The 24,827-nt window shown below is 49.7% G+C and overlaps 1 protein-coding gene and 1 long non-coding RNA gene across 2 annotated transcripts; one reads left to right on the forward strand and one right to left on the reverse strand.

The window, feature by feature from the left end:
• Positions 1 to 2,974: 2,974 nt before the first annotated feature.
• Positions 2,975 to 24,014, reverse strand: LOC114064117. The gene is made up of 3 exons (XR_003572685.1): positions 24,000 to 24,014; positions 8,553 to 8,556; positions 2,975 to 3,372 (listed from the first exon to the last, which is right to left on the reverse strand). It is a non-coding gene; the product is annotated as an uncharacterized LOC114064117 (long non-coding RNA).
• Positions 11,872 to 21,604, forward strand: LIPG (lipase G, endothelial type). The gene is made up of 10 exons (XM_027896882.1): positions 11,872 to 12,024; positions 12,152 to 12,324; positions 13,346 to 13,525; positions 14,179 to 14,290; positions 15,340 to 15,564; positions 16,008 to 16,250; positions 16,720 to 16,840; positions 17,412 to 17,630; positions 18,710 to 18,802; positions 20,392 to 21,604. The coding sequence occupies exons 1-10, from the start codon at positions 11,952 to 11,954 to the stop codon at positions 20,411 to 20,413; spliced, it is 1,461 nt and encodes a 486-aa protein (XP_027752683.1). The 5' UTR covers positions 11,872 to 11,951; the 3' UTR covers positions 20,414 to 21,604.
• Positions 24,015 to 24,827: the final 813 nt, after the last annotated feature.

Genomic DNA, 24,827 nt, shown 5'->3' on the forward strand with positions numbered 1-24,827 from the left:
CCATCCCTCCTGGCCAGAGGGACAGGTGAGCTCCGAGACTGGCTGGGGTTACGTTTTCATGGCAGGTCTGAAACCACAAAGAGTTCACTTCCATCCAGGGAACCTTCCCACTCACCCTGCAGCCTGACAGTCAACCCAGACTTAGGGCAGTCACTTCTACTAGAGAGGCACGTGGAGTCTGTGCTAAAACCCCTTTAACACATAGATCCACTGGGATGATTGGTCAAGCTTAACTCCAGCTCAGTAAAACACACCACGTATCCTCTGTGCTGCAGGAGGGGGTTTGACCTGTTCTTTGGACAGGAATGGGAGCCAGTTCCTCAAACCTCTTTGTAGATTTCTTGGCATTTCTCTTACAGGCCCAGCTTTTGGAGTCTGAGGATTATGTGGGGATATTAAACTGTCATTCACAGAAATTACACACAAATGGGTTCCTTGTCCTAATGCTTATGCAGGAAATCTTCAAGACAAAGACATTTTAAATTGAAACCAGATTGAACGCTGCAAACGCTGGAGCTTTCCAGCCTTCAGACATCTGCCTGCACCTTCCTTCCCTGAAATCTTCTCTCCTGAGCAGCCTACAGTCTCTGGCTCTCCTTCTCCCACATGTCTGGCTCCTCTAGAGGTACAGCTGACCCCCGTTGTTTGCCTTTTCCTCCCATGGACAGCAAAACAGCAGCGTTTGGACACATGGTAGATGAGTTCTCCAGTTAAGCTGCTGTCCACAAGCATGTCTTAAAAGCTACTGGCAGTGAATCCCAGGAGCAAGATCATAGAATCCCAGAATGGTTTGGGTTGGAAAGGACCTTAAAGACCATCTCATTCCGCCCCCTACCATGGGCAGGGACACCTTCCCCTAGCCCAGATTGCTCCAAGCCCCGTCCAACCTGACCTTGGACACTTCCAGGGATCCAGGGGCAGCCACAGCTTCTCTGTGCCAGGGCCTCACCACCCTCACAGGGAAGAATTCCTTCCCAATATCCCATCTAACCCTGTCCTCCGGCAGTGGGAAGCCATTCCCCCTTGTCCTGTCACTCCATGGAAAAGGGTGAAATGCGTCTCCAGAAGATGGACTAACCTACATCAGAGATTTGCTCTGCAACCCTAATTCTGTCTGGGTCACCTGCGGAGCTCAGTTATGTTATATGTTCCTCCCTGTGATTTTTAAGAAGAGATGCTTCCACAGATTCCCTACTGAAGCAGATGAAGTTAGTTGTATACATGTATTTATGTGTTTGTGTCTGTACATACATGTACATGTATAACTCATCATAAGCGTGTCACCTAAAACATGCAAACAGCTGAAATGCTTCTGATTCCCTGTGAGTCCTCCTGGAACGCAGGCAATCTTTTTCAACAAGAGATTAGCTACACACTCTATAATATATAAATAATTTCTGTCCTGTGTATGCTATACACAGACCAGGAGTGAGGAAACAGCCGAGGATCTGTCCTCCTCGTCACTGCTGCTGGAGTTGTGACGCAGCAGGCACAGCACCTTCCCCTCTCTGCTGGGGACCCGCCTGCCAGGGTTGCAGTCAAAACAAAAAAAAAACCCCACAGCAATTTGTGATGCTGTCTTAATACTCAACATTTTTGGAATGCTGTCCGCGTGCTACGGGTTCATCCACCCCCTGCACGCCCAGCTAGGAGGGAACCACTGGTAAAACAAGCCTCCTGTGTGATTAAATAACCTTGTCGCTGAAGTTCATGTTTATTCAGGATAGTTTCTGCCAGCAAACCATTTACGCAGGTTGTGCAGGTCTGTGACTGCTCGTTCCTGGCTTGAATGGCCAGGAATGGACCAGCCAGTGGTCAAGATGAGTAAACAAAGGCATCATGTAAGTGCCTGATCATACAGGCTTTTTGGGATAAATTAAATCCTGGGTTTACATTTGCTCTAACCTCTCTTGCTCGTAACCACGAAATACTGCTTTAAATGTGCTTTTGGTTAATCAAACCAAAAATATCCCTGGAATCAGGGATATTACCCACAATTTAGGCACAAATTAAACTATGGGGAACTCTGTTTAAATGGAATAGAATGGTTGTACCCTGGAACAGGTGGGCCAGAGACAATATCCTGGGCAACCAGCTCTGGCTGACCCCGCCTTGAGATCTAGGGAGGGGTGCTCTAGAGGGTCTCCACTCACCCTTTCCAACCTCATCTGTGAATCCTGTCAACATTTCTAAAGCTGAATGTGCCCTGTGCTGTAAAACACGGTCTCGGATTCCCTTTCTTACACTGTGTCTCCAAAAGGGATCAAAGAATCCTCCTCCTCTCCTCTGTTATGATTATTAGCGTGGCGGTGCTGGGCTGACACTTGGACATTAGAAGTATTTTCCAATCTTAAAGGATTCTATAATTCTATCTGCTCTTTTTTTCTGCTCCCTGGCTCACAAGCTCCCCCAGCTCAGCTGATAAACCACAACCAATCCTGGTTTTCCCTTCCAGGGGCTCCTCCACCTCCCTGCTGGCAGACAAAGCACACAGGGACCCAGGACAGGAGCACTCCTTGCAGGAAGGACCTGGCTGTGCAGAGATCTGCTCAGAGATTGAGAAACAAGGTTGGATGATGCCTGATGCCTGCTAACACAACTTGTGCAAAAGTTTCAGGCAGCAGGCAGCTTTCTGCTTGTGGCATGGCAAGAAGCTGCAGCTCTGAACATCTCCTCTTCCAAACTTCATGTGCACAGCAATCCTTCCGACACCTTCATTTTTTATCCCAGTGCGTGGCTTCTGTGTTCATTTCTTACTAGTCTTATTGTCAGAGATCTTCCCCAAGGTTCTGCTCCCTTCTGCTCTGATGACTGCAGCTGTCTTCCCATCCACCAGACTGACTTCCCCACTTTGATCCCAGATGTCACCTCTGAGGTCATCCCTCCCTCCCAGCTCACCCCATGCCTCCCTCTCCCAGTCATCCAGCTACCTCCCCCTTTGCTTTTGCAACAAGTCTGACACAAGCCCCCTCCTTCAAAGCTTTCCCTATCTGTCCAGCTTACTAATCCGCTCTGGCAGAGCTGCCCTCCCCCTCTGCAGCCTCTCTGCTCTGCTCTGCCGTGTCTTTTCCAGTGTGGTTCGGTCACATGCTGGTGCTCAGGAAGGTCATATGATGGGTAGGGACTGCCGGGCAAGGCTGTGGCAGGCGGCTGCTGGACGGGGTCCCTGGTAGGTACCACACCTCCAGCTCCCACCCCTGCCATGGGCCACCCCATGACTCAGGAGCTGGACCTGCAGCCTGCACAGGCATGGAAGGGGAGGCAGAGGCTGTGGAATTGCACTGTAAAGCAAGGAAGAACCTTTCCACAAGCAGAAGTGGTCAGTGGGACAAGTCCTGCACCCAAATCCCAGGCCAGGCAGGTCTGCTGCTGCTTCTCCCCTGTCCTACCTGCCCAGCAGGTCTCTGCTCACACCTGCATTGTCCTCTGCTCGGAGAATACCAGCCTTGCTCTGCAGAGCATGTCACAGAATCACAGAAAAGAGTCACAGAATAGAATCCCAGAATGGTTTGGGGTGGAAGGGACCTTCAAGCCCGTCTTGTTCCACCCTCTGCCATGGGCAGGGACACCTTTCACTTGATCAGGTTGCTCCAAGCCACATCCAACCCGGACTTCAACACTTCCAGGGATCCAGGGGAAGCCACAGCTTCCCTGGGCAACCTGTGCCAGGGCCTCACCACCCTCACAGACAGCAATTCCTTCCCACTGTCCCATCCATCCCTGCCCTCTGGCAGTGGGAAGCCATTCCCTGTGTCCTGTCCCTCCATGCCTTGTCCCCAGTCCCTCTCCAGCTCTCCTGGAGCCCCTTTAGGCCCTGCCAGGGGCTCTCAGGTCTCCCTGGAGCCTTCTCTTCTCCAGGTGACCCCCCCAGCTCTCCCAGCCTGGCTCCAGAGCAGAGGGGCTCCAGCCCTGGCAGCATCTCTGTGGCCTCCTCTGGGCTCTCTCCAGCAGCTCCACATCCCTGTGCTGTTGTTCCCGGGGCTGGAGGCAGCTCTGCGGGGGGGTCTCACCTGAGCAGGGCAGACGGGCAGAATCCCCACCTTGATCTGCCTGTCACGCTGCTGGGGATCAGCCCACGGTATAACTGACCTGTACAGAGAAGCCCTTTTGTTCTCCCTCTGCCCTGACCTCAGTGTTTCTGCCTGTCTGACCTTGGACTGGGAATTCCTGGGATGAATATCAGCAGCGTCTGTACATTACAGGCAGGAACACGAGTACAAAGCCCCAAGCTTTTCTTAATTAATTACAGAGCCATTGAATCTTCCTAATAAGCCCCGCGCACTCAATAAACACAATAAATGGGAGAAATTAGGCAATTAGGAATAAATGGCCAGAAGTTGAAACAGTGCCTGGTGGGGACCAGCATTCCCAGGACATCTCATTCTTGCCCATTTTCCCACCGCACACACTGCAAGTGGATATGGCAGATGACCTTTTCTTTGAGACACCAAGGAATGGGACTGGTTTCAGGGATGGGATAAACTGATGAGTTCTCATAGTAGAATGTGCAGGCTGGTGAAGAACGGAATGAGTAATATTGTTGGTGCAAGTAAAGCCAATGTCTGAGAAAAGCAGGAGACTCCCTGTATCTCCAAAGATGACTCAAGGCTTTCCTCCATCTCAGGCACATCCCAGCGCTACACCCGCATGGATTTGTGAAGGCAAGAGGTTCAAAGGAGAGGGTTAATTAAAAACAGGGTGCTGGGGATAAATGATGCTGACCTTGATGATACACAGCATCATCTTGTGCTGCTTATTCCTGTCCCCAAACTGTTTGTCACCCTCTTTATGGAAAACAAAAGATAGTGCACAAAGTCTTTGTTTGTGGTTTCAAAATAGGATTCCTCTTCAGTGTGAAACACAGTGAAATACTGCCAGAGGGTCTCCTAAACATCAGCTGAATGAGCAGTCAGGACCAGAAATAGATGAAGAACGTATGTGAGCTGACACAACAACCGCCCAGGAAGAAACAGTTACCTGAGACTTGCAACCGTAAAGCTTGGGTACAAATTAGTAATAACGGTGAGACCTAACTTCATATGTTTTTATGGGGCTTTGCTAAAGTAAGTAAAAAATTAATTGGTTTTAATAAAAAGTAGTTTTCTTTCCCGTAGGCACTGGAAGCTGAGTGGCATGCTCAAGAGTTTCCTGGTTTTGGTGTCCTTCCAGATTTACAGGATCAGTTTTGAAAGCCTGAGCGCCACTGAGAACAATTTAAAGTGGATGTAAGAGTGCTGAAAATCAGTCATAGAATGGGTTAAGGTTGGAAGGGACCTTAAAGATTGTCTGTTTCCATCCCCCTGCCATGGGCAGGGACACCTTTCACTAGACCAGGTTGCTCCAAGCCTTAATCCAACCTGGCTCCAGATGACTGGCTTGGCTTTTAGTCTGGGGACTTTTCAGGCAAGGAGGCCGTGTCAGCTTACTAATCACTCTGCCAAAATGCCAACTTGCAAGATATTATACCTGCCAATGATCAGAAATAAGCCCAAAATGACCCCAAAGCCAGAGCTGCGGCAGGTCTGACAGACCCATCTTGGTGTGCAGACGGGCCATTGCCTGCTCTGCCAGTCCTTACAGTCTGACTTAAATCTCACTGGTGGTGCTGCCACATCCACGCCAGCCTCAGGCCAAAGATTCCTGCAGATTTGAAGTAAAAGTGCACTCTACAGCCCTAAACCAAACAACTGTCCCCAAACTCCTCTTGGAATACTCTAACAGCTCCAGCTTCTACTTAAAATAAAGGCAGAGGAGCAGTCTTAGTAATTTATTACTTTCCTAATATTTTCCCTTTGTTGAGTGCAGGAGAGTTAAAGCACAAGCTCTGCTGGGGGACTCACCATCCACCACTTGAAGGGTCAAGTGATCACACACTTCTGAGACGTTTCTCCAGTTCCCCACCAAAATAGGACCTCAGAGAGGAGCAGAAGCAAATATCCCCCTGGCCACCCACGACACCTTTGCACTGCCAACGGGCTTGGCTCCAAGTCCATGTTCAAGCCCAGACACGCTCAGCATTCATCCAGCTCGGATGGAAAAGCGTGAATTTTGGGTAAAGGCGTAAGGAGAGACAAAATGCGTGTCATTCCTCAGCGCAGGGCTAAAGACATCCCTGCCTACCGAGTGGATGGAGCAGGCCCACCACACGCCACCAGGTCTCCTGTGTGACACAAAGCAGCCATGTAGTCTGGATCCATCTCACGTACCACGGGACATGCTGGGAATGACAAGCTGAGTTTCACTTGTCCACTTGGGCATGGGGAGCAGGACACACTGAGCTCTTGCTGGCTTTCAGCCTGTGCTCCTGCACAGCTCTGCTGTGGCTGGAGGAGGCCAAAATCACCTGAGGGTCTCTGCAAGAACAACACGCTCAGTAAGAGCAAGCGTGGGCAAGGGTGAAAAGAGATAAAAAAGCCTCATAAAAACCACTCCATGTCACTCAGGCATGTCTGGGAAAATGGCAGAAGAAGTTTTGAAGATGTGAGAAGAATTTTGTCCTCGGTGAAGGGTGGTCCAGCAGCAGGACCAGGGTCCTGCTATGAGGAGGGGGCAGCCGGCAGGGATCAAAAGCCTCACGGAAACCTCCCAGTGGATGGCGATGCCTGGAGGCAGGTACACACTGTAACCTTCCTCCCTGTGTGACAACGGCTCACAAGAATTAGCATTTCCCAGGAATGTGGGGATTTATTCTTCAAGGCCCACCATATCCGCCAGCGCTGCAGCCCAAACACTGCACCAACAGAGCATGTGCTTGATAAGAACCCAGGAACAGATGCCAGCGGATTTAATGTGGGACAGGAGGCCCATTGCAGGTTTGCAGACTGCTGGCAGGGTCAGCTGTAAATATTCCCTCACAATCAAAGGCATTCATCTAAGGATTACATGCTGGGGGCTTTGTGGTAAAGTAAATTTGCAACTAACAGGACCATTAATAGTCAGACAGTTTAGTGGCCTCGCTGGCTGCCATTTATTTTCCTCCCAGTCATTTTTAATACATCTAAATACCATGGGGATGTGGGACTTGAATGAGGTGGCTTAAGAAATCAGCTTAGGAGGAGTAGGAGAAGGGGTTACCTCCGACAAAGAGAGCTCAACAGGGATCGAACAGGGATATCAATAGTGGGTAAGGCTACTGAAGCATGTGAGCTGATTTCATAACCTGATGAAGATTAGCCTCTTCTGTAAGCAAACAAACCTATCCAGGGGTATGAAGTATATTGGTCCTATAAAGCACGTTCATGGGGGAGCTGTGTTTGAAAGGCTGAGGAGGGGAGACGAGACTTTGTGGGGTGAAGAACGGCTGCGAAACAAAGGCACTGTGGCCTGTTTTCTCCCCAGTTTGGTGCTCTCAGAACAAAAGCATCCAGAGCAGAAACTGTGCCACATAAATAGCATCTCCCCCGTCTGCAGCAAGCACTAAGTATAAATTAATTGTGGTGTGATGGGATGAGGACAAACTAGGAGGTCCTGGGCTGAGCGGGTGAGGATTAACCTGGGATGATATTTCACTGCAGAGCTGCCTCTGCAGGAATGCAGACCCCTTGGGGAGTGCAATCAGCTCTGCAATCTAATGTGGGGGTCCTTCCCAGGCCTTCATCCCAGCTCAGTGCACCCCGAGGCTGCTGCCATCCAAGAAACCCTCCCTTCTCTCAGTTTGTTCTCTACCTCTCCTCCCCCATCATCTCAGAGAGAAAGTAGGCAGAAGGAGTCAAGAGGAGAAACTAGCACCAATTCCATTGAATTCTACTGCCTGAGCTGTGTTTTGTAATAGAAAAGAAAACCTGTTTTATAACTCAAAAAAAAAAAAAAAAAAGAGAATGATCCCTTCCTTTCTTTCCCCTCCTCCTCCTATCCTGTAAATCCTACTCCCTCTGGCTTCGGAGAAATATAAAGAGAAGGGGAGAAGAACCAGGCAGGAAGAATGGAGGGTGGGCAAAACACTCTCAGGTTTCTAAATGCCAAATTAAAAATTTTCAGGATAGCAATAATCGCTCCCTGACACCGAATATCTGACCTAAAGCCGTGACACCAATCTTCAGACTGTGTGTCTTTGAGTCTGGCCGCTGTTCCATTGCTTTCAGTAACAAGCACCTCATAAACCCAAGAGCCGCACGTTTTCCCCATCAGAAGTGGTCAGGTGTTCCACTTGTGCTTTCCTAGAATGCAGTGTGATGCAATCCTAACTGCAGGAATACTGTGCACATCCCTCCTGCAGAGATGGTGTGATGCTGAAGGGTTTTTCCCTTTTTCTTTAATGCTCAGCTCTTTAATGGTGCAGCCATTTCTTCAAGGAGAGGAGGTGTCAGCATGTTTATTTTAAAGACAGGGAAATAGAAACGTTAAAGGCAAAATATTTTACAAAGGTCTCCAATTTCAGTCTCCTTGGGCAGGACTGGGACAGCCTGTTTCTCTCAGACTGAGCTCCTGCAGAAGACACTGACCATCAACCAGGTCTGAGGTGTTCTGCTCATACAGAAACAGCATTGAAAGTGTCTCCTTGATGGATGCATGGACATGTAAACCTCTCAGATTAAATGATGATGCTGCAAAACCTGCCTAGTCCTTCCTCCAGAGCAGCGTGAGACTCCAGATATTTAAATATTTTGGAACCTTAATTTACATACCATACTGATTTTAGCTTTGTGCTACTAAGGAAAAAGCTTAACTCCTCTCATGTCCCTTCTACCTCCACATCTCATGACTCTGTTCTGACTCACCACATCTGGTGCTGAAGAAGAAAGCAGACTCAATTCACCCAGCACCCACCTGCCAAGAGCTTGTGACTACAAATGAGTGAGACATTTTTGTATTTCCTATAAAAATGCTCATGATTTCAAAAACATTCCGCTTCTGCTTTTGGGCTGAACTGAGACCTGTAGGAAATCGCAGTGGGAATCGAGCCAGAGTGAGAAGACAAGAGCCAGAAAGATGCCTCCAAGAACAGCCACTATCTCCCTGAGCATTGCTGGGACACCAGCTGCCTCCTACACCCCTATAAGTGCTGTTAATTCTCGAGTTTCCATCTCTTTTAAAGTGGATTATTATCCCCTTTATCCTGGTTTATTATTTATTGCTTATTACAATATCCAGAAATTCCATCTGGGAGCCATGAAAAAACTTTCCCAGTGAAAAACTAATCAAAACTAGGAATTTTTCCTCAAAATTATTTGGCTTAATGAACTGTTATTTTCCAAGCAGCTCTGGGTGGGATCCTCCTTCCCCCCAGGCCATTAGGGTTACAGAGAGGTCAGTGCAGAGCCACACTCTGTGCATTGATACCATGCCCATCACAACAGTTCCAGAGCATCTCCCCAGATGATCGTTACCTTTTGGCCAAAGCAGCCAAAAAAAATTATTCTGATTATTCTTCCTTGCTGTTGCTAAGCTATTCTCACTGCTACTGTCATTCTTGGAAGCCAGAGGCAAACACCAGGACTCCCCTCCCCAGAGCCCGGAGTTGCACAGACAAAAGGAGGAGCTTCACAGCTGCAAGAGACAACAGAAGGAGAATGAGAAGACGTGGTGGTTTAAACCACGATAATGACACGGTGGTCAACAGTCTGGCAGGCTTTTGTTGGCACCAGGGGTTTTTAGAAATCATAGAATCACAGAATGATGAAGCGTTGGGTGATGAGCCTTGGCTGATTCATTTCCTGCGGGACCAAGTCGCGGGCCAGGAGCTGAGAGGCCTCTGTCCGTTCTGTGTTAGGTCAGTGCTGTCAGGATGCTGCTCCTCGAGAGCAACCATGCAGCTGCAGGAGACACTGCATCCTCAGTACACTCTGCTCAACCCCACGCTCCCTGAGGAGGAGCACGAGCGTCATCTCCAACCTCCTGAAACAGGGCGCGCTCCAGGAGCTCCCAGAAATTGCATTCAACCTGCAGAGTCGGGAACTAAGAGGTTCTAGGAATGATCCCCAAAGAGGAGAAGAGCAGCAATCCCCAGCCACAACCTGTCCCATCTATAAGAGCTGCGATAAAACCTTATAGAATAAACAGAGTAGAATAGAGTAGAATAGAATAGAGTAGAATAGAATAGAGTAGAGTAGAGTAGAGTAGAGTAGAGTAGAATAGAATAGAATAGAATAGAATAGAATAGAATAGAATAGAATAGAATAGAATAGAATATTTCATTTGGAAGTGACCTACAGTGATCCTGTAGTCCAGCTGCCAATCGACACAGAGTCAGGAGGTGGCTGGACTGGAGGAATGCACTGCTGGAAAGTCACATTAATACTCTCCATTGATATCTACTGGTGAGGGCTAAAGCAAGTCCTGTGTCTGATTTCCCATATTTTCCCTCCCTCCCTGTCTCCCTCCCTCTTTCCCGTCCTTCCTCCCTTCCTCCCTCCCTTCCTTCCTTCTTTCCTCCCTTCCTTCTTTCCTTCCCTCCTTTTTTACCTCCTTCCCTCCTTCATTCCCTCCTTCCTTCTTTCCGTCTCTCTCTTCCCTTTCACCATAGCTCTTACTCAAAATCCACCGCCATGTGTTTACACTAAAAACTCAGAGGCTAATACACCAATTTCCAGGCCAAGTCTGTAATTTACTAATAAAACTTTGTACATTTTGCAGACCTTCTGACCTTTGCCATTTCTTTCAACTATGAGCATCTACAAATTTCGGGTTCTCCCTTCCCCTTAGAGGTGAGACACCACAGTCCTAGTCTTTAATCATCATTTGCCTGCACACATTTTCCTTTACCCACCACTGACCCTGGTGCCTTCTCACTGCTTTCTGCTGTGAGTTTGAAGGGAAATAGGAGCCTCGAGGCTGAGGAAGGGGAAGAAAAAGACAGCAGGAAAATCATGTGTCCCTGAATGTGACCTCTTCTGACACAGTGTGGTGAGACACCGGCGCTATAAAATTAAATAACTTGTCATGTGTCAGTAACTGGTACATATACAGGTAACAAAAAAGTAGGAATAAGTGGATAATTGTTGGGTGCAAAAGCATTTGTGGTATTGATAATGTAGCTCCAGAAGATAGTTGGCTGCAAGCCGGGCAATGCCCTTCGGGAAGCATCTTGTGCCCGGTAGGTCCCGAGTGGCAAAGAAATGGGGATTTCCCACAGGTGGAGCTGGAATTCCCAGGCCCCCACTTGGCACCTGGGTCGGGGGGCACAGCATGAGGGGGTCAGCACCCATGACCCCCCCAAAATCCTGCGAGTTCCCCACATGGGGCCACCTGTCTCACCCTCAGGGTGAGAGCGCTGGAGACTCTCCCCCTAAATCTTTCATATCCCCCTCTGCCCTTCGTGGGGAGAGTTCTGGGGACCCCTCGTGAACGCCCCAAACCTCGCATTTCCCAAAAATCCCCTCGGCCTGTCAGTGCTGGGGATCCCCGTTAACCCTACAAACCTCTGCATGTCCCCTCTGCCCCTCGGGGTGAGAGCTGTAGCCCCCCTTCTAGGCCCCTCTACATGTCCCCAAAATCCCTCGGAGTATCAGCATTGGGTCCCCCTGTGAGCCCCCCAAGACCCCCCTCACCTCCCCAAAATTTCCCGGGGTACTAGCGCTGGAGTGCCCCCGTGACTCCCCCCAGACGCCCCTCAAGTCCCCAAAATCTCCCAGGGTACTAGCACTCCAGTGCCCCCGTGACTCCCCCCAGACCCCCCTCACGTCCCCACAATCCCCCCGGGTACCAGCGCTGGGGTCCCCCCGCCGTGATCCCCCAAACCCCCGGCGGGTTCCCCACGGGGGGCGTGGCTTCCCATTCATCCCTCTCGTGACGTAAGGGGGGCGTGACCAATGGGAGCGGCGCTGGGGGCCGGCCCCGCCCCATCGTGCCACGAGCGCCGCCCCGCGCGGCCCCCTTAAAGCGCCGCCGCCGCCGCCGCGCGTCCGTCCGTCCGTCCGTCCGTCCGTGCGTGCCTGCCTGCCTCCACCATCCCACCCCTCCGTCCGTCCGTCCGTCCGTCTGTCCATCCGCCAGCCCGCCCGTCCTCCCGAGCCATGAGGAGGCTCGTCCTCCTGCTGTGCACCGGCGTGACCTGTTGCATCGCGGCGCGGGGCGCGCAGGCGGGAGGTGGGTGAGCGCGGTCCCACGCGGGACCGGGGGGTGGGGGGAGCAGTGGAGCGGGCTGTGCCCCTGCCGGGGGCGGGCGGGTTCGGGGGCCGCTCTGCTGACCCTTCTGTCTCCGCCGGGCTCGCAGATGGCAGCGCGGAGCGTGTGCCGGCGCCGGAGCCGCGGGTGAGGTTCGGGGTGCGCTCGTCGCCGGGCGCCGGTGAGGATGGGTGCGCGATCGCCGTCGGCCAGCACCAGTGGCTGGAGGACTGCAAGTTCAACGTGACAGCCAAAACCTTCTTCATCATTCACGGCTGGACAGTAAGTACGGAGGACCGCGGGCAATGCTTAGTCTGTCCGCTCAGAGAGAGCAAACTGCCCTGCGCGGGGGCTGTGTCCCCAGAGTATTTCTGTTCTGGAATTTCTGTGGCTACCTTGTCCCTGGAAGTGTCCAAGGACAGGTTGGATGGTGCTTTGAACAGCCTGAACTAGTGGAAAGTGCCCAAGGCAGGGGAGCTGGAACTGAATGATCTTAAAGATCCCTTCCAACTGTTCTAGACTTCCAAACTGTTCTAGAATTCTATGAATACGTGAGATTTGTGAAAACTTTTTGTATTTCAAGCACTATGGTCTCTAAATAGCTGCACCTGAGGTCTCTGAAACGAAGCAGTGTGGGTCAGGCTTAAGAACCCTGTGAAATCACCCAACTCATTCATAACTGCACAAGATCACTTCACGGCTATATAACGTGAAAGTGGTAATGGGAACTTGGGAATTTTCCCTTCAGTCCAACTGACCGACCACTATGAAAGCAATACGTGACTTGACAGGCACGTGCTTAGACTTTCTATAGTCACAGCTGGGTGCCCACGGCCCTGACGTTTGCTACGAGGTCTCCCTGATAAAGGAACAAGAGGGCACACAGGCTTTATCTTTGCCTCTTATCAAGCTTTTTTTTGTTCTGCTATTCATGTGGACAAGTGCGTGCCACGAGGGGGAATTATCAGCTCTGCCAGGGCTTATACAAACAGTAGTGCCAAGACCCGGGGAATAATTTTACCGCCCATCAGAATTTCTGGAAGTCTTGAGAAAAAGAGCGATAAGGTGGCACGTAACGAATGCCTCTCCCTCCTGCCTTAAAAGGCAAGTGGCTAATTACAGCCAGAGTCTCTCAAAACCTGTTTTTCTTACTCCATTAGTGCAGTGCTGGGAAGTAGTGGGGCTTGCAAGGGGAGCAGCATGCAGCTGGAGCAGAATATGTTAATGATATACAAATAGCTTAACTGCGAATGCGTCATCTTGGTCCTGCAAGCTGGAAACTGACACCTGCATCTCTCCTCAGATGAGTGGCATGTTCGAAACCTGGCTGGACAGCTTGGTGTCTGCTCTTCAGGAGAGGGAGAAGGATGCCAACGTGGTGGTTGTGGATTGGCTTTCTCTTGCCCACCAGCTCTACACCGATGCCGTGAACAACACGCGGGTTGTTGGAAAAACCATAGCGAGGCTGCTTGACTGGTTACAGGTAACACGAGTGGGGAGCAGACTCTGTTGTAATGCTCCATGAGGGACTGTTGCACAAGGGAAAGCCTTCAGCAGCTCCAGGGCTCACCAGTGGGGCAGGCTCTGGTGTAATCCCCACCCCAGGGCTTGACCGGGTGCTGGCTCATAGCTGAGGTGCCGCGCTCAGCGCGCGCGAGCGATGCCCTGCTTTCCTGGGAGATGCTGCCTCACAGGTGCTCAGATCAGTCAGTGATGCTGAAGTGGGTTTCAGGTTTGAAAGTCCTGCCTGAGCAATATGAACCTGGGAGCCGGGCATTCGAAGTCAGCCCTGGCTTGGCAAGAGGGTGGGAAGGGAGAAGGAAAGGCCCAGGGTGTTGCGCTTGGCACCTTGAGGCCACAGCCAGTGCTGAGGTCCAGTGGCAGCTCCCTGGGGGAAGGCTGCTCCAGAGGCTGCCTGAACAGAGAATGTCATAATTTGGGTTGGGGCATGGGCAAACCACAAGTACCATGCAAAGCATCCTACTTCTCTTGATGAAATACAGAACGAAGCATGCTCATCTGCCCCCTCCCTCCAATCTCTTCTTGGCGCTGGACATCACAGTCGCGCAGACAGGACCAGTGCCAGATGCCCTGAAAGGCAGGGGGTCAAATGATCATATCTTCTTTTCCTTGCAGGAAAACCCGCTCTTCCAGCTTGAGAATGTGCACCTGATTGGGTACAGCCTGGGTGCCCACGTGGCTGGCTTTGCTGGTAACCATGTCCATGGGACTATAGGCAGAATTACAGGCAAGTGGCTTTTTAAGCAGTCTCTCACCTTTCCTTAGTGGCAGTGAGTTTCCCCGAAAGAAGCTTGTTTCCTGTCTTGCTGCAGTGCTGTTTTGGCCTTATTCTTTCAGAAATGACAAGTTTCCTACCTGTGGCAGCAGTGGGAAGCACAAGTCTCTTCACATCAAATATAGCAGGGGTTTAGTGAAAAAACCTCAACAAGGACAACCTGATCTTGAATCTATTTAGGGTTATGTCAGGGTTCAAAACAAATCCCACTCAAACTCTTACTGTCCAAATCCTATGCCTTTGAGTGATACTGTTTTTGTAATTATAGCTCATGAGCTAATGGAAGTGAGAGCTGCTGGGTGCTGTTTGTACCACAGAATGTCTGAATGGAAAAAAAAAAATCACACAACTCTAACCCCTCATTCTGGAACTGTCCGAAGAGTTTGCTTCCAGCTCAAGGGGAAAGCTGATTTCTACAACTCAGGTCATAGTGCAAGGGATTGGATTAAGCATTTAAATGTGGTATTGGCAGTAAGAATTCCACAAGGCCTAGCAATTACTATCCGTATTTAGTTAATCAGGAAAAATAATCACCTAACAGTCAAGTTGGAGAACAGCTCAGGAGCGCAACTTCAGGTTGGGGGGTGAGGCTCAGGGGTTAACAGAGCATCTCAAACCCATTGTGGGGTCTCAGATGCAGGGATTACCTGGCTGCTGCTGAGACTGTGTTAGTCCCTCCGCGTGTCCAGCCTGAAAAAAAGACTAAATGTCTCTGAGGCAGCTTTGTCTGCCAGCTGTCCCTGTGGTGCTAGACCTCGGAGCTGCCTCTTGAAGTACCTCTTCACTGTGACCTGGCAAAGGCTTCTGACAGGTGCTCTGAAGCCATCTTGCTGCTACTATTGGGTTGCATTGCCCCAGAAGTGCTGTGAAGCACTTTATTTGTTCCCTCAGTGAGCCTGCGGTGAAGAGATCAGGGGCTGGGACTGCCTGTACATCACCTGGTGAGGAGAGCTATATGAAATAACCCAGTTTTTCACCTGGTATCTTGTCTCTGACTCCAGGTTTGGATCCAGCTGGCCCCATGTTTGAAGGAGTGGATCCCAGCAGGCGCCTCTCCCCCGATGATGCCAACTTCGTGGATGTCCTTCACACCTACACGAGGGAAACACTAGGTGTTAGCATTGGGATCCAGATGCCTGTAGGCCACATTGACATCTACCCCAATGGGGGAGACTTCCAGCCTGGCTGTGGTCTGAGTGATGTCTTGGGAGCCATTGCCTATGGGAGTAAGTTCTCGTTAAGTATTTTGCCTCTGGTCAGTGTAGACTCCTCACAAACTGACTTGGGTTGATGGTGGGGGATGATGCGTTTTACAAAAGGAGAGAAAACCATTTTTTTCCTTCTAAACTCTCTGTGCTGCTGGAGATAGAAACCACTAGAAACTACACATGGTTTTATTCTGAAGGAGCAGGTTTTAGCTGCAGCACCTGATCACAAAATGTGGTTCTTCTTATGCTGGGACTAGAGTCCTCTTAAAGCTCCCTTCATGGTAGGGACTAAGTGGACAGGCATCTTCCACTAACCTCTTGAATTGCTACTGTTTGAAACATTTGGACACGGTCAGCTCATGCTGGGCTACCAAAAAGGCTTAGCTCACTTCACCTCACCAGCTGCTTGGGGGTGAGAAATGCCTAAACCGAGCGTGCCCCTCTTGGCTCTTCTCCTCCAGCAATCGGCGAGGTGGTTAAGTGCGAGCACGAGCGGTCTGTGCACCTCTTCGTGGACTCCCTGGTGAACCAGGACAAGCAAAGCTTCGCGTTCCAGTGCACCGACTCCAACCGCTTCAAGAAGGGCATCTGCCTGAGCTGCCGCAAGAACCGCTGCAACGGCATCGGCTACAACGCCCGCAGGATACGACACAAGAGGAACACCAAGATGTACCTGAAAACAAGGGCTGACATGCCCTTCAAAGGTAGGCTTTCCCTCTTGGGTCTCACCTGTAGGAGCAGCCTCCTGAAGTCAGCGTTGGAGAGGGTGTAGAGGTGGAAGAGCAGCATCGCCCCCGAGCTGTGCAGCTCCAGGCGTTAATGTTCTGCTGTTGCCTGGCTGCACAGCCCTGTGGCATTGCTGTGCTCCTTCCCCTGTGTGAAATCAACAGGGCACTCTGCCTTTGGAGCAGGACTACAGTTTAAAAGTCACACACGAGCAAGGCTCAGCCTTAGAGCAGTATAAGGTCTGGGCAGCCTTCCCCGGAGTGGACCTTCTGCTGCTGTTGTGTAAAAGTCAAATTTGTAATCAGTAAGGGCAGGAAATAGTCATCAGTGCTCAATAAAGGATGGGTCTGGCTTTTTTCAGCCAGCAATATTTCACATGGAGCAGTGCTGAGCAACGTTGTCTCTCAAACTCGGTTCCATCTCTGTTCTCCTCCCCTTTCTCCCCAGTCTACCACTATCAGATGAAAATGCATGTCTTCAGCTACAAGAGCTTGGGAGAGGTTGACCCCACTTTCTCCGTCACCCTGCATGGCACCAATGGAGAATCTGAACCCCTGCCTTTAGAAATGTAAGTAAGCTGCCTTGTTGTGTTTAACTGAGTAAGAAGAGCACGGGGAACTACACAGGGTGGCAGCATTTTTTTTTCCTCTTCTGATACTGGCGCTGCACGCCAACCTTGCAGCTTCACTTCGTCACCATTCAAACAAACTTTTCATCCAGAAACTTAGTTATAATTTTTGTCTGAGAAAACAATTTGATGTGCCCAGTCTCCTCTACACATTAGCCTTCACAGCTCATTGCTGGAGTGCTTCCTCTTGCTTTTCCCCTCTACCATTTGGATATAGCCTGAAAGCATCCAGGTCTCTGGAGGCATTGCTGACCTCCTTTAGCCTCTCCCAGAAGAAAGACAAGGCATAAAATCCACCTCTAAGCTATGGAAGTGTGGCTGAGCTAAATACACAGTGCATTGCATTGAACCAGCTATCTGAGCTCACTTTTTTTGGTGTAATCAACAATTAACTGGTGACGGTTGAACATGCAACATTTGATAAGCTGCAAAAGGGCCTCTTGCATGGAACAAAGGAGCACCTGGCATGCTTCCATAGGGAAGAAATGCCAAGTCTCTGCCTTTCTTTCAGGCTCGACCTAATTGGCCTGAACGCCACCAACACCTTCCTGGTCTATACTGAAGAGGACATGGGTGAGCTTCTGAAAATAAAGCTCACCTGGGAGGGGACATCTCAGTCGTGGTATGATCTTTGGAAAGAGCTGAGGAGCTACTGGTACCGGCCTGTGAATTCTACCCAGGAGCTGCACATCAGGCGAATACGTGTGAAGTCTGGGGAAACACAAGAGAGGTAATAACTGTGCTGGGCTACATGTGAAGTGACTTGAAACTTCGGCCGAAAGCAGAAATGTTCAGAACCTAGCAAAAAAAAGTTGGTGTTCTTGAGCTGCCTCTCATTTTTAGTGTCACCACTCCTTCAAGGTGTAGGGGAGCGGGTCACTGGCCAGCATGAGGTTGCAGACTGAGCTTTATGCAAATCTAGTCACCACAGATCGGATCTGGGGTGTTCTTTTGCTTTATTTAGATACTGTGACATCCCCTGGGGACTAAATTAGCCTTCTTCAAGGTGGTTTAGATGATACCTGAAGGGATAAAGTACTAAACACTGAAAACACAGAAACATGTGGTCGTGGCTATTATTTGCAGGCATAATGTTCTGATTTCGCACAGCAAGCTAGACCTGAAACTTCAGCCAGTATCATGATGCCATCAACCCTTAAGCACCAGATTGCTCCTTCTGAGGTCTGGCAGGGGGATTGGAACTAGATGATCTTTAAGATCCCTTCCAACCCCAATCCATATCCTTAGATCATAGGATTTGCCATAGAATTCTAGTGGAAGATTCCCTGCCATGGGAGAGGGTTGGAACAAGATGATCCTTAAGGTCCCATCCCACCCAAATCATTCTCTGATCTCGTGATACAGTTTGCAACTGGAAAAGCACCTGAGCTTCCAAGAAGTATTAAATCTGCCAAGCTTGTAGCACTGCACTCCCACATCACTGTGCTAACGTTGTTCTGAAGGTAACCCAGATCTGTCAAAGAGCAGCAGTTGACACTGACGAGTTCCCACATTTCTCAGAACTTTAAATAAGCGTCACCTGTCATCTGAAAGGCACTGTGCATCCTGGTTTCCACACTCTGTGAAACATAGGGGTAGAGGCAAAGTAGAAGCAAAGATCCCCAAATAAATTCTGAAATAGGAAATGAAAACCTATTCAAAATGCTGATGGTGTATCAAGATGCTCTGTGAGATGCACATTAAATCAAACAACCTGTCTTGGAACTGGCTGTTAATCCACATTACTTGTTATTTTTTAATCCTGGAGAGAAGAGGTACCTTCTCTTGACTTCTGATTCTTCCTCGTAGGTTTGCTTTCTGTGTGGAGGATTCCCAGCTAAACAGCATAACTCCTGGCAAAGAGCTCTGGTTTGTGAAGTGCACAGAGGAATGGCAAAAAAGGTATGGAAGCCAGCCAAGAGAAATTCTGACTGATGCATGTGGCTGTGCTTGGGTTCTTTCACTCCTGGAACCTGTTTTTCTTTCAAAAAGGTTAATAAATTCCATCCCAAGATTCACATCTATTAGACTTAATTTTCGTGTACGCCGTAACTGTTTGCTAACCAGGTGATATTACCCTCCCTCCTGACCTTGGATTGTCACCTTGTACCTTTGCCTGTTTACTACCAAATGGGTGCAGCAAAATCATTGGTCCTAATTGTGATAGAGGCTAAAATGAAGTGCTACCAATCCCCAAGATCTGTGTAATAGTGGGAAGTTAAGCAGAGGTATCTATTAACTGCCCTGTAAAACAGGGGGAAGCTGGGAGGAGTGCAGGAAATTGCACTCCAAGATTGTTTCAGCCCGGTAGAAGACCTTGAGCTGCCAAGAAATCTCTTGGTTGAAGTTTGAGGTCAACTGCATGAGCAAGGCAGAGCTGAGGACCTGCCGTGGCGTTACTGCAGTGACTCCTATGGCTTCATCTCCAGCCAGGTTCAGAATCTCCTCAGGTTCAGGGGGGTTGCAAGCTCTGCCCCTGCAGAAGCGTCTCATCCCTGCTAAACCTTCTGGGGGACTCCCAGGCACCTGGATCAGTCCTCAGGGCATGACTTCCAGAAAGTCTGGTACCGGCAGTGACAACCTGATTGCCTCAGATGCCTCTGGTCATGTTTTGAATGAATGAGGCCCTGTTTCATTTTTCTAGATGATAGTCTCCCTTGGATGGAGCCCAACCTTTTGCCCTCTCCTAAAATTTCAGTTTTGTAAACTTAGGGCTTTGTCACTTCTAATCCAGAGGACAAAGTGCTTGTTAGGACTAGCAAAGCCCTGTGGAAGCCGAGCTTTGCACAGCCCTCCTGGGCAGCAGAGCTCGGCTCAGAAGTGTGAGCTGGTCCCATTCCAGGACCAGTTTTTCGGCAGAAACCAGCAAGCTGTGCTACAGGCAGTAGCAAGCCAACCTGTGAATGAAACCCCTGTGCAAAAACTTGTTGCTCTGCCACAAGTCCCGAAAGATCAAGCAAACATTCCTGCAGGTACAATAAAAGGCTGTTTTGATATGCTACTCGGTAACCCCCATAAAACGGAATTGCTGGCAGATGTGCCCTGCCTGCCTGCTCGTGGAGTGCAGCCTGTGCACGAGGCAGAGGGGCTGAGCTCAGCTCCAGCACACCACTTTTTTTTCTAGGAAATGATCCTTCCTCCCAGAAATGACAAGCGATTACTTGCTGTTCAGCTCTCGGTTTCTGCCAAGTCAGTGGAATATTATAGTTCCCTGCTTGGAGACTGGGACTGCAAACATCTGTCCTCTCCAAGTGGAGCTGCACAGGCGGAGTCTAGCTCAAGCCCTGTAATTTCTGTTTGCAGCCTGCATAATATCTACTTCAGGCTCTCACTGAGTAGCTACTGGGCAAAGTGTGGCTTTGACAGAATAAAATACCAGCCTGTACTGTCCAAACCTGTTCTTAGCACCCCAGAGGTTCTCAGAAATTCTTTGTTACTCCTGTTAACTTCTGCATTTAACTAAGTTTTTTTCACTCTCTGCTTTTTCCCAGATCTGTCTCAAATCTGCTCTGAAGACTTCCCTAAAGACTCACAGCCAAGCAACCTGGATGCGTGAAGACCATGCAGGTGGCAAGATGCTCCGGGAAAAAAAATCTGGCTTGGTAGCACTTAAAGCAACTAGCTCTTCAGGAAAAAAAACAGTTTGGATTGGGTGCAAGAAACTGAGGAGCAATTGATGGACTTTGGTCCTAGACCTAGAATAACTAAAACTCCATCCTCCCTTTCCCAAGGAGCCTGGTTTATGTATTTAACCTTACCTTGACCTGTTACACGCTGCATTTTTCCCGCCCTGCTCCCATTAACCAGGACCATGGATGAGATCTTCACACACCCAGAACCTCAGCAATGATCTTCTGGTCTGCCTGCCAGTGGAGTTGAGAAGATAAATAACCACGCTAACTGCCCACCAGGCTGTGGGTGACAGGGCTGCCGAGAACAACTTACGCCCTGGTGCAGGAGTTACCGTGGGTCCAGTAGCACTAAGGGCTGTGGGAAGGTGTGACCAGCACAGGTCAAGTGCGTGGGGTTGTTCAGGGAAGGGGTGGGAATAAGCACAATGCCACTTAACTTCGAGTTTGTCTTTTGCTTGCCTTAAAAATAGCCTGTTCCGTGTCTGGCTGATACCGAAATCCCTCTGTATTTACCTGATAGGAAGGTAGTGCTCTGTCCTCCCCGTGCCTGGGGCACAGCACGGTGCAGGTGTGGTGGTGGTGGTGGTGGTGGCAGCTGCTCCCTGGTCAGTGTCTGCAGTGAGGCTGCCCAGTCACACATGGGGATCCCTTTCTAAGAGGCAAAGAGCAGCTGCCCTCCCTGCTGACCGTAGGGGATGGAGGAAGGAGATGCACCGTGCTGCCTCAGGAGAGCTTTGCACCAGTCCTTTTAGCTGCTGAGGACACGTTCCCCTCTGCTCAGATGCTGTTGTAGTACCGATGCGTAATTAAGATCTTGTTTTTTAGTAAAATATTTAAAAGAGCCAAACAGCCAACATCCTGCCCTGATTGCTACGACCTCCCGGTTGGAGTTGGAGTCCCTGGTGATCTTGGCTTTGCTTTGAGTCTGGCAGACTCTACAGCTGTCATGTTTGCTACAGCAGAGTGGACCTTGTCAGAGGTGAACTAGGTTTTGTTTTGCTTGGTTGGGGTTTTTTTAGTAGTGGTTTTTGTGTTTGTGGTTTTTTTTTTTTTTTTTTTTTTTGGTTGTTTTTTTTTTTTTTTTTTTTTTTTTTTTTTTTTTTTTTTTTTTTTTTTTTTTGGTTGGTTTATTTTTATTTAATTTTTTTTTTTCCTGAGGAGAATGGTGTGACAACCCTTGAGCTTTTGGCATGCAGAAAGCCAGTCTCAAAAATGGTGTTGCCAGGTGGTGCACTGAGTTCTGAAGACTTAGCAAGTCCTCCTGAGGCCTGCAGATCTCTCGAGTTTTTGTAGAGCTTCAACCCAACCAAAGGAAGCACATTTGGGGATATTTTTTTTTTCCATGGTTTTATGCAAAGGCTTCAATAACTGAGGCCTTTGGTAAGTGTCTGTGACTTGTCACCGTGCCATACTTAGAGCAGTTTCAAAGCCCTATTTGTATATTGTGGTTTTTGTATGACTTAAAACATAATTTATTTCTCGTATTGTACATATGTAAACATTTTTAAACATTTTGGTTTTAAGTAACAATTTTTATAAGCCTTAAGACAAAAAAATAAAGGGCTCTGTAAAAATAAGTGAAGTCTTGTTACTGATCACAGAATTTTTTAGGTTGCTAAAGCCCTCCAAGACCGTCAAGTCCAACCACTCCCCCAGCACTGCCAAGGGCACCACTAACCCGTGTTCCCCAAGTGCCACATCCACAGGGCTTTTGAATCCCTCCAGGGATGGGGGATCACCCCTGTCCTGGGCAGCCTGCAGCCAGGTAGGTGCCCTTAACCAGCACCTCCTCCTGACTCCTCCAGGCTGTGTTGCCAAGGTCAGGAGATTCTCTCCATATACCCACCACTGGGTGCCTCCTGTCCCTCCCTGCCTACACCTGCTTTGTAGACAGACCCACCATAAGAGATGGGGGGACAAGGACATCCTGCAAGCTGGGGGTGTTCACCTGGAGAAGAGAAGGCTCCTGGGAGACCTGAGAGCCCCTGGCAGGGCCTAAAGGGGCTCCAGGAGAGCTGGAGAGGGACTGGGGACAAGGGATGGAGGGACAGCACACAGGGAATGGCTTCCCACTGCCAGAGGGCAGGGATGGATGGGATATTGGGAAGGAATTGTTGGCTGTGAGGGTGGTGAGGTCCTGGCCCAGGTTGACCAGGGAAGCTGTGGCTGCCCCTGGATCCCTGGAAGTGTTGAAGTCCAGGTTGGACAGGGTTTGGAGCAACCTGGTCTAGTGGAAGGTGTCCCTGCCCATGGCAGGGGTGGAATGAGATGAACTTTAAGGTCCCCTCCAAACCAAACCTTCCTGTGATTAAAGGTTTACTTCCAGTTTTAACCCAGCAGTGAGAACATGATTTCAACACTACCAAAGGATCATCTTTTTTGGGAGGAGAGTGAATATTAGAAAATTAAAATCCTTCTCTGGGCTCCAGTAGAGGGGTGTTCTGGCTACCCCTTCCCCAAAATGGCCATAAACCACATTCAGCAGGGAGCTCTACCAAAACCATTAACCTTTCCTTCCCAACCTGTTTCCTGTCAGACACGGCAATTACCACTACTGCTTTTGGTTGGGGAAAAACAAGATTTTGTGTTACTTTCTCTCTATGGCTACTGCAGTGAACACAGTGGGCTCTGGAATGACCACTGCTGCTGTGCCAGGCTAGTCAGGACAAGTCCAGACAAACTCCCTCTTCTTCTTTGATTTCCCACATTAGTGCTTTTTCCCTCCATTAAATGTCGCTTATATTTCACCTGAAATGCTTTACCTTTGCCTGACTTCACCAGCTGGCCCACTGGTGAACACTTTCAAGAAAATTTACCCAAATCTGATCACAAACTGAGTTTTCCCAGACTTTCCCAGCTTTTCCCAGCAGCCACATCACCAGATTTAAAGGGAAGCCTCTCATTGTACTCTCACTGTGCCTGACACAAATTGGTGGCACAAATCCAGCAGCAACAGAAGGACTCTGCAAACAAAGTAAACACCTCTGAGCTGAGGAAGATTTACATCAAATTACTTAGTTAACCTTTTCCTGTGGAAAACCCATCAATGCCTGGTTGTGAGGAAAACTCACATGGTGGATGTGGCAGAGAGATGTCTGATGTATTCTGCACCCCAGAAGTGGAGCTTTTTTTTGTGATATGTCCCCGTGGGCCCTCTTTCCACTGGGTGTAAAGTGTGTGTGTGTGTGTGTGTGTGTGTGTGAGCTAACATTACCAGAAGTCATTCCAGACAACTGCAACTCATTTTTTGGCTGCTGCCCCTCGGATACAGCTGCAGCACGGGGGCTGGTGCCTCTTTCAGGGTGAGTCTCGTGCAAGGAAAAGCAGGAGCTGGCCTCTAAAGGAAAAGGCTGAAGAATATAAGCTCACAAGAGAGAGGAGAAACCAGCTGTAGCTCTTTCACATCCGTGGGCATCCTCTTCAGGCGTCTGGCCCTTCACACACCAAGTGTTGTCTCCCAAATGCACTGCTCCTGCTGCTCCACATGTTGAGGAGTCACACCTCCTGGCACGTCAAGATGCAGCCCTGCACAGCTCCCTTAGTTAGCAGTTTGGCTGTACACTGGACAAGGGGGAAAACAAACAGAGGAGGGCATTTTTTTTTTCTTTAAATGTCCAGAGAATTTAGGGTGTTTTTAAAGTCTCTAAACAGCCTAGGGCTGGCAGAGCAGGCGCATCCCAGGTCTGTGTGAGGCAGGGCTGAGGCTGTACGTGCTGTGGGGCTGATCACTGTGCTCTCAGCTGCCTGGCATCCCTCCCCCTCCCCCCAGGTTTCTTTGGGGTCACTTTTTCACAGCCACTCCATTCAGCCCCATGAGTCAGGTCCCACCAAAGGTCAGGCTGTTCTCTGAGGAACAATAGGCACAGCATGGGGAATGTTTTATAACCCCCCTCGCCCCTGTCCAGGGCCATCCCAGCCTCACAGGCAGCAGCAACCAGGCACTGTTTCCCCAAGATTCAGAGTAAGAATCCCAGAATTCAAGATTGTTTGGGGTTGGAAAGGACCTTAAAGACCATCTGGTTCTCCCCAGGCCTTGGGCAGGGACACCTTCCACCAGAACAGGTTGCTCCAAGCCACGCCCAACCTGGTCGTGGACACTTCCAGGGATTCAGGGGCAGCCACAGCTTCGCTGGGCAACCTGTGCCAGGGCCTGCCCACCCTCACAGCCAACAATTCCCTCACAGTGTCCCATTTCACCCTGCCCTCTGGCAGTGGGAAGCCATTCCCTGTGTCCTGTCCCTCCATCCCTTGTCCCCAGTCCCTCTCCAGCTCTCCTGGAGCCCCTTTAGGCCCTG

This window comes from Empidonax traillii, unplaced genomic scaffold (assembly GCF_003031625.1).
Source record: "Empidonax traillii isolate 1590-97213 ecotype Southwest subspecies unplaced genomic scaffold, ASM303162v1 scaffold519:size850040, whole genome shotgun sequence".
Lineage (NCBI taxonomy): Eukaryota > Metazoa > Chordata > Aves > Passeriformes > Tyrannidae > Empidonax > Empidonax traillii.

Bases quoted from the DNA above. Each gene is read 5' to 3' on its own strand.
- LIPG (XM_027896882.1), top strand. From the start codon at position 11,952: ATGAGGAGGCTCGTCCTCCTGCTGTGCACCGGCGTGACCTGTTGCATC. The intron at 12,325-13,345 runs GTAAGTACGGAG...ATCTCTCCTCAG, and splicing joins TCATCATTCACGGCTGGACA to ATGAGTGGCATGTTCGAAAC. The intron at 16,251-16,719 runs GTAGGCTTTCCC...CTTTCTCCCCAG, and splicing joins GGCTGACATGCCCTTCAAAG to TCTACCACTATCAGATGAAA.